Raw genomic sequence first — 9,988 nt, 5'->3', positions numbered from 1 at the left:
TCCATAAAACCTTTAAATAATCTGTCTTCAGATATTTCTTGTCTCAGTCTTGACATGTTGTGTTTCCTTATCTGGGCCATGTCTGAGCACTGACACCTTGTACTTTTGGACACTTCAGGTAGGTTGTATTTCTGGAAAATGACAGCACTGGAGGTTAATGAGTTTATTTCAAGTCTTTAGCAGTTCATTTATTTATTTATTCATTTATTCAGTGATCTCTTTTTTAACTTCTTTTTTAAATTAACATTTTTGACTTTTCAGTCTGTTAATCTCTTCAGTGCCATTTGTGTCTGAGTTAAAGAAGCCCATCATTTATGCACACCTTGACATGGGGTGTTGGTGACGTTAGGCCACACCCTCCCTCATTACACAAATACACATTACCTGACAATGCTTATATCCAATAAGCATTCAAGTTTATATATCTTGGGGTTGGACAATATGATTACACATCTGTCTGTCTGTCTATCTATCTATCTATCTATCTATCTATCTATCTATCTATCTATCTATCTATCTATCTATCTATCTATCTATCTATCTATCTATCTATCTATCTATCTATCTATCTATCTATCTATCTATCAGGGTTCATGATATATCAGAAAAGAGGCGTGGCTACACAAGTGTGTCACGAGTCGAGGGAAAACATAACCGCCTGACCTGTGACAAATAATTTCACATTACGCAATATTTACCGTAAACACCTAACATTACTATCAATGACTCCTATAGTTAGAATTTCTATAAGAACGACAACAGAATTACTATAACTACTGATGATAGGAGAGCACTCTATTGGGTTGCATTGCTAAGTAATTACCAACAGTAATAATATAAAGACAAGCTTAATAGCAAAATTACGGTGGCACAAATTGTTGTTTTGTTTTCTGAAATGATGAAGTGAAAGTTAAATTCATTTAGTTTTGCGCTTCAGGTGTGGATACACTGCGCGGCTGTTGGTCTGAAATTACGCAAGTGTCGTTTCACTGTACCTATTAAACTGACAAATTAGCGTAAGCAAATAAACAAAAACTGACGTCACGACGTATCTTTACGTACTCGTGGCTCGAGAAGTTACGTCGGACGTGCAGCGGTTCAAAGAGGAAGGAAGATGGCGGACAACAAAGACGAGGAAGATTTGAAACCGTCTGCTAATTTGGACTCCCTGCCTTCAGCGCCGGATAACGAGCAGTCAGAGACGACTGAGGAAAATGCGGCAACAATTACAGAACCGAATACGAAGGTTGATGAAGAAACAGAGCGCAATGATAACGCGAACGAGGCACCAACACCCACTAGCGACGGAGGAGACGTTAGCAGCGTTGCGACTGTCGGTGCGGGAGGGGAAGCCAGTGGTAGCGCTAGCAACGCTGTGAGCCCCGCTGAGACAAACTGTTCCAGCACAGAGCCAGCGACCACTGAAAGCCCGAGTGCCGGGGATAGTGCTGGGGATGCTCCCGGAGATGGTGGGCTCTCTACTGAAATGTCCCCCCCTCCTACTGCTCCAGCGGCTACGCCGGTACCCACTCCCATTAATTTACTGGATACGTGCGCAGTGTGTAAACAAAGTCTTCAGAACCGAGACTGTGAGCCCAAACTTCTGCCTTGTCTGCACTCATTCTGCCTAAAATGTATCCCGCAACCAGAAAGACAGATAAGCGTACAGGTCCCTGGTCCACACGGGCAAACGGACACACACATCGGTGAGTTTTTACAAGCTGAATCTACCTGTTAACAGCAACTCCGCTGTGTCCTCTGAAGTTTGCTTTATTTTGTGTACCCTGGCAAGAGCATGGTCTGTGAACGTAACTAATAAGTTAATGTGGGAATTGACGCGAAACTCAATTAAAAATGGGGAGGTTTGATTGATCCGATTAATTAATGAAAAATGAATGCACTGGATAATGTATGGAAGCTATGGATAATTCAAAATGTCTCAGTCAAAATTAACATTTCAGATATTGACAACTTTTTTTTAACCCTAACCCTTTTTTTAAGGACAGATTATGTCATTTTCCATTAATTTGTGTGGGCCATTTTATTATATGTATTTTTAATTCAGTTATAGATTTCCATAATGCGAATTGAGGAAATCTACTATAAATGACTAGCAAATGTCGTAGGTCAGCATTTGATGTGTTGTTTCTAGAGCTGCAACTAACGATTATTTTCATAATCATTAATCTGTCGATTATTTTCACGATTAATCTAGTAATCTTTTGGTCCACGTTGAAAAATGTTGATAGTGTTTGTCAAACCTGGAAATGATGATGTTCTCGATTGCCTTGTTTTGTCCACAAACAATGATTCAAATGATTCAGTTGTCAATTATTTATGTGTAATATGGAGCAAAGAAAATATTCACATTTAATAAGCTGAAACAATCAAATCTTGTTTTAATTATGAAAAAAATCTTCAAACTCATAAATGGATTATCAAAATAGTTGACTAATTTAGAAACTGATTACTAATTGAGTAGTTGTTTCAGCAGTGCTATAATTTAAATTGTGCCAGGAGAGGTCTAGAAGCCCAGGCTTATATGAAGAACCCATTCTCCCTTCAAAAAGAAACAAGGTAAAGAATAAAACAAAAACTGTTGCCATACATACGTTATTATTTGTCAATATTTTAATTCGCAGAGAATATGGCATTCAGTGTGTCCTACCCTCACAACTAAACAATAGCACGACCCTGGCAAACCTGAAATTAATGTCATTGATAAAACCTGTTTGTCCGACACCTGCTGTGAAAAGAGTGTTAAGCCAGGGTTAATTCTAGACATGCTTGAGTATTATACGTGTTAATACTCATTGCATAATAGTTAAACTCTGACAGCTTGCTAGGACCAACTTTGAGTCACATCATTCCAATACAAATGCCAGTGATCACAGAATTTGACAGACATAAAACGACAAAGCTGATGGGTCCTTGAGGCCTTTGCACATAACTGTGTATATATATTATTTTCTTAATTAGTTTGTTGGTAGTGAAGTACTTCATTGGCATTATTGCATTTTTTTCCCCCATTCGTCTTCCGTTTTTGTTGCAGTTGGTTTTGTGTTATTGCATTACTGACTCCTTTAACCCATATTTATACCATTTCCCTTCAGTTAGTTAGTTGGTTGGTAATGGTTTCTATATGGCAGTTAACATCGAATATCAATTACTTCTTTTGGATGGGCCCTGCACATGAGAACAAGTTTAGTAGAATTAAAGGTTTTGTATTGTTATGGCTTTTTGTCTACATAGAACCAATGTTTTTGGGAGACCTAAAAGCACCGTCTATGGAAAACGGGCCCCAGAGTGAAAAAAATGCAACCCTTGTTGTGTTTTTGTGTATACCCTACTTGGGGAAAACAATGTCATTGCCCCAATCCCCCACTACCCCTTGCATTTGCTGTCGATATCTTCGTAATTTCATTTTCTTGGTTGTTTGGTACGGAAGCCCTGAACGACCATGGATTTTTCTTTTTTTATGCCCCGTTATCTCGTGATAACAACTTATCTCGTTATCTCTATCTAGCAAAGGTTGTTTTCTCGTTATTACAAACTAATTTATTTCATTAACTCCATATAACAAAGATTGTTTTCTCGTGATAACAAATTAATTATTTTATCAACTCAATATAACAAAGATTGTTTTCTTGTGATAACAAATTAATTAATAATGTGTTCGTCTTGACTTCTCTTAGTCATCATCCGGTATCCATGGCGACGCCGATATAGCTGAAGCCTTGTTAACCGTCTTCTTAGATTGTGCTCACTAATGTGTATATTGTCTGTACTAGCAAGGCATAATGCTATTTCAGCCTGTGTCAGGGCTTGATTGAAAACTTCCGTGACGTGGTGATCAAAGCTCCTCCTCCTCTGACATTGCTACACTAAATGATGCTTCCTGCAATGATTGAATATACTACACTATCGTTTTGTTTTCTAGAGTTAACAAAAATAATTAATTTGTTATCACAAGAAAACAATCTTTGTTATATAGAGATAACAAGATAATAAGTAATTATCACAAGATAACGATGCATAAAAAAAGGAAAATCCATGGCCGTTTAGGTCTTCCATAATTTGGCCTGTTAGCTATTAACTTTTATTTTCCTTCTCAGGGTGCCTTCACACCTACAGTATTAGGTGCGCACCAAATGCTGTGGTTCGTTAGTTTGCGTAGGTGTGAATGTAATCTCGGTCTTTTGGTGGGCAACAAATCAACCGGTCCGAGACCTGCCTAAAGGGGTGGTCTCGGACCACTTAATCCACCCTACTTTTGTATGGGACGAAACGGTCTAGTTTAATGCACGGTTTTGCCCGTTCTCTGCCCAGCTTCAATCCCTCCCGGGCGCGTTACCTGCGTGCCAGCCATATTGACACAAGAAGCCGTGGCGTGCCCGGTGGAAATGCTGACATTGATTAGAGTGGCAGCGATCAGCTCCGGTGACCACTGCACTTACGTTCCACGGCGGTGACGAGCCCGATGGAAATCCGGGGTTAGTCCGGTTCCGGTGCAGATGATCTTCGCGGTCTATTTTGGTTCGTTTATAACTATGCATTTGTGAAAGCAAACCGTACTCACGTCTGTTTGCTACATTGTAAAAAGTTTTTGACTGGTGCGGATCAAAGCAATCGAACTATAGGTGTGAAAGCACCCTAAGTCTAACCCCGGATTTCCACTGGACGCGTTACAGCTGCGGAACGTCATCGGCGCTGGTTCTGCTTCGTCCTCTGCCCAGCGTCAATCCCCACCGGGCGCGTTACGGCAGTGCCTTGGGAGCCAGCGGTATTCACAGAAGATCGCGCGATAATCTTGAACGGACGTGAGTTCGCGAGATCCCGCGATAGGCTGTGTGTATAAAGGAAAAAACAACAACACAGCTTCTTTCATTCTCCGACGTGGAAGAACTGTTGATCTGGTGTCCTAAAAATTATTTTATGTTTCTCCACTTCAACAATCACTCTCTCGTCGTACATTATGACTCTCCGAGACGCTCTGATTAATTGGTTGTTGACCTGGTAGCACCGCTAACGACGTAATGTTGATGTGAAGTTGTGACAGGCTGTATGACCTGCGTATTGTGTTTTATTTTGAAAGGGGTGCGGAAATGTTTTAGTTTGATTCTGTGTTGCTTTTCCTGTCTGGTGCGAACTGCTCTGTTGGAATTTACGAGGTTCAGCAGCGGCAACGGCAAAAATAGAGCTGCTACCTATCGATAGCGCTGCGGCGCGGCGAGCTGCTTCTGGGACGCTGCTGAGACGATTAGAATGGAATCGATTTGCAACGGCGACCGTGCCGCTGACGTTCCGCGGCTGTAACGCGTCCAGTGGAAATCCAGGGTAACTGGTTTGGTTCATTCTTTGTTTATTTTTGTTATTGTATACTGGTTCAAATTAAGGGTTAGGGTTAGCTTAATTAAATAAAAAAAATACCATGCACAGACTTTCTGCACATGCTCCACTCTGTTTTTTGGTGTATTTTTTGTGGCAGTGTTACAGTGCCACATGACAGCATGTTTTGGGATGTTTCTGTGGATGGAAGCATTTATTAAAATACCGTTTTCACAGTAAAGAATGAAAAGTGGTATGGTCCACAGTAGTGCTGGGCGGTATGACCAAAAATATATATGACAGTATTTTTCAAAATTCTAACGGTTTCACGATATATGGCGATATTTTTTTTCCGTGCATAATCAGTTCTCAGCATTTTCTACTGGTTGAGAACAGAATTACTCCAGTAGATTAACTTAGGATGGTCTATTTTACTGTCATGAATACTGTAGAATAATTAAACACTAGTACAGGTTTGCATGGCCCCAGAAAATGATGCTGTTTACAAAGAAGAGCTACTCATGATTCTAATGAAGTGAGGAATCGGAATGCAAAGACAATTGCAGTCAAAATACATAAATGCAAAATACTTCTTTAAAAAACATATTTTATAAAAATGTCCCTGTGCGACATTAACTTCATGCATTCTTGATATTCCAAGACATGCTTACTAGGGCTGTCAAAATAGCTCAAAAATGATTAATATATAATGAATATTCCCTCTGAAAAAACACAGATATTCAAATATATTCGCATAGTTTTTGCATCGTGCATCTGGTGCGTCTGGGGGCTTTCAATCAGCCAGACGATGAGAGCATGACGTCAATAACAGGACAAACTAATACGAGACATAACTACCTGTATATGTAATTTTTTAAACATATTTCACAACATATAACCTAAACAAAAATAAGTAAATGAACTAATGACCAAGACCGCAGACCTCACTGTGATTGAAACAAATATATTAACATTAATGAAACATTTACAAGCAGTTCATGCCCACTCGCAAAGCAGACATGTTGTGTAATCAAATACACTGGCATGGCGGTATATTAAAAATTAATATCATAACGAAATTGTATAAACCTGTATTCGGTGTGAACCAGTATATACCGCCCAGCACTAGTCCACAGACCTTGGTGTGGAGGGCTGGGGTTCAAATCTTGGTCAGGGCAGGTCAGCTAATACCCAGTGTGGGCCCTTAGTCAAGGCCCTTAATGCTACTTGCCTTTCTCAGATGTGAGAATTTATCAATGTAAGTCGCTTTGGATATAAGCGCCAGCTAAATGACATGTAATGTAATGTAAAAAAATCCCTTAGGTGTCTGTGATTGTCCTTGGTGTTGTAGGCATCTCAGACTGGAATGATGGCTAATCATAATTTTATTTTAGATATCTATGAAGTCAAAGACACCTTGATTTTAAATTGATCAGATTTACCTCAAATTAAATTTTTGGTTTCATTCTGCCCAATCCAAATCTATGGCTTTGTTTTTGTGGCACATTGTTGAGTGTGTTTAGTACATACATACTTTGTTTTGTGCGTTCATTCTCTTTGTATGGTCTCCATACTGTTATGCTCTCAACACCGTGCAGACCTCCCAGTGCGCACACAATTGTCTGTCTGTTCACCCAACTCAACACATCACAAATGTGCCACGATTTCAGCCAATCATCGACTAATAGACTGCCTGCGTATAATCCAATCAGATTGTTAGATAGATGTCTATACGAGAGACGTGTGGTGGGAGTGCTGTTTAAATTTTTTTAGTTAAAAAAACCAACCTGCATTTTGACAGATTTTTTGAAGGACCATTTATCTACACACGTGGGCAATTATACAATTCAGTGATTTAACTTATTATTATGAAATTTGATACTAATCATTGCAATACTATTCTTTCATAAATGTAGACATTCTTTTCAATTACATATTGGAATGAGTGAAAAGTATGCCTGTATATACCTTTTTAAATGTTTCATAATTTTACGTACTTGTTGTCACATTTAAGCCCAATTTATACTCCTGCGTAAAGTGCTCTGCGTAGGCTACGCAGAGTCCTCTGCGTCGACGCAGAACCTGTTGTAGAGTCTCTGCGTCGTCTCCGGCTGCACGGAATATTGTATTTATTATATATTATAAGTGTCCGTCACTCCGTCAAGGGACAACGGAGACAGCAAGAGCTGCGATTGGTCCTCAGGACAGGCCGTGCGAAGCTGCTCTGTGCCGGCTCACAGTGAGCACCGAGCGTCCACAGAGGGCAGAGCTGATCCCCACAGACTTCGTCGCTGCCGCACTATAAATACGTCATATCTTGACACACACAGCACATGTTTAGACTCTAAATGGCCAATTTCTCGCCTCAAATTATCTTAAAACTGCGTTCCGGGACACAGAAAAGTGACAAACGGCCACTGTTTCAACAACAACAGTCTTTCTCCCTCGGACGCCATTGCTCACTGTAGCCAAAAGCACAACAACCTTGCGCAGCGACCCCTACTGATCGGGCAGGAAATTGCAGCGCCTATCCGTCACCACGACGCAGAAGTATAAAGGCTCGAATGGTCTACGTGGTGACGCAGACGGATAACGCATTACGCAGTCGGAGAAGTATAATGTGGCCTTTACTTATGCGCTGTAATACACCAACACCTTGTGCCAATCTTTGAACAATATTTTTGAAATTGGCAAAATAAAGTGATGACTGATTTAGCCCTGCTTAACTCAATATTGTAATGGATTAACTTAACTGAAATTCTTCTAATATTGAGAGCAAGATGAATTTTACAGTTTCACTAATAAATTGCTTATGAGGAAAGAGTCTTTGAAAAGTATTTCGTCAGTTTAAAGAAGCAGTGAAGAAGTAAAATAATAGTCTGTCTTTCTCTCTGTCTGTATCTCTGGGTGGCCTCTTTTTCTCTACTTATAATTTTCAGCAGGCTGCACAGTGAGAGGGGTAAAGCCTTGTTCACACTCGCGCATTTGATGTGGTGTGGGGCACCACAGACGGCACGCGCCCTGCGTGCATGCACGGAGGCATTCGAACAACATGGTGAGTTTGAATGCCTCCGTGCGTATTCGTATAGCAGTATTCGCCGCAACGACAGGGGACGTATGAACAAAATATTCAACTTGAGCTGCCGGATAAACATCCGCTGCCTAGCAACAGTAGTAAACGACAACTTCCCGCATATCGCTTACATTGGTTTGTTTGTTTGTGTTTCACGTATGCGTCAGCTGGGATAGCTCCACCAGAATCACCGGGATGGCTTTTCCCCCTGGGTCTCCACACTTCCATGAGCTCGTCTTTTGCCCTTCGCAAAGCGATCTTTTTTTTGTTTTTTTCACGTCCTACGGCAAAAACATTGTCTTTTTGTAACGTGGTAACAATCTCCTTCCATAAATATAAGGCCATGTGACTGTCTCTGTGCTCTCGGATAGAAGAGTCATACAAATGCGTGTACAAGCGGACCTGCTAGGCCAGTCTTCCATTGCGCCGCAGCCGACAAAGTTACAAAAACGGCGAGTATGAACAAGGCTTAATGCTGCCCTCCACACGTTCCAATTCCCAATCACATTTTGAAGTTTGAAATCACAGCTCGAAACTCCTCAACATAGACTGCATTTGCCCTTCATTCTCATCCGTATTCTTTCCCCGTTCCTCAATCCTTTCTACTTCTTCTTACAATATCCGGCAGGCTGCACACCGAGAGAGTGCTCCACAGCCCACCGTTTCTGCCTCGTCTTTCTCACAGCACAGAAGCCACTATTTTATCACTTTACACTACAGGGTCTTTAAAGGATGCACAGCTCATACTGTACCAAGTGATGTAAACACTGTTTTGGAAAGGTTAATTGTCAGATATGTTGCAGACGTCTCTCTGATGATATAGTGTCACATGCCCAGACTCCTTTAATGTTCAGGTGAACAACTACACAAGACCAGTTTTACTGCAGACTGTCAGAGATAATGTAATCACACGACATCCTTGGAAAAGTGATCTTGGTTCTGGCAGTCTACACAAATTAGTGTTGTATTTCAGGATCAAGGACTCTACAAGTGTCTTATTTCCACATCTCGCATTACTCTTTATTCCCTTTTTTTTAGCAGAGTGTGTATTGTTTCACCTCATTTGAGCACTTGCCACAAAGTTTGATAGAATTTGATTAGTTTTATTCCCAGTTGGGCGTTTTAGTATCACATGGTCTAAAAGTTGTTTTCAGGAATTGCATTAGTATTGGTCTCTGGAGAAATTCAGTCACATGGTCTGAACTTCCCATTACCGCAGGAAATAGCTTCTGGGGGATTTTGCAATTTACCTTTATTGGATCATGTAGTTAAATGATGTGGCACAGCTCTACAATTTGAAATTGAAATTTTACTTGAAATGTTACTTTGACTGCTATTGCTGTCAGACGCGGTGATCCCTGGGCTACACTCTCTCCCCCTGAGTTGCTGCATTAACGGCTCAACATCACGGCCAGTCCTTCTCCACTATTACCCTTTTTGTGAAAGTCCTAACATTTCAGAAAATAACACATTTACCACCCCCACAACACTTCTTCTTGTCCACTTTGAGAACATTTCCTCAAGCAAAAGTCCGGAACATCAATGTCTAACTTGCGTTATTATTTAGTAGTGGGATATATACTGAAG

The 9,988-nt window shown here is 40.6% G+C and overlaps 1 protein-coding gene across 1 annotated transcript in view; it reads left to right on the top strand.

Moving 5' to 3' along the window:
- Positions 1-1,075: 1,075 nt before the first annotated feature.
- Positions 1,076-9,988, top strand: part of trim33 (tripartite motif containing 33) — a 38,980-nt gene continuing 30,067 nt past the window's right edge. Inside the window, exon 1 of the mRNA XM_083895690.1 lies at positions 1,076-1,706. Coding sequence (XP_083751816.1) covers positions 1,115-1,706 — 592 coding nt within the window. The 5' untranslated portion in view covers positions 1,076-1,114. The remainder of the gene's footprint in view (positions 1,707-9,988) is intronic.

This window comes from Microchirus variegatus, assembly GCF_963457635.1.
Source record: "Microchirus variegatus genome assembly, chromosome: 9".
NCBI classification, from domain to species: Eukaryota; Metazoa; Chordata; class Actinopteri; order Pleuronectiformes; family Soleidae; genus Microchirus; species Microchirus variegatus.
This window is presented reverse-complemented; position numbering and strand designations above follow the sequence as displayed.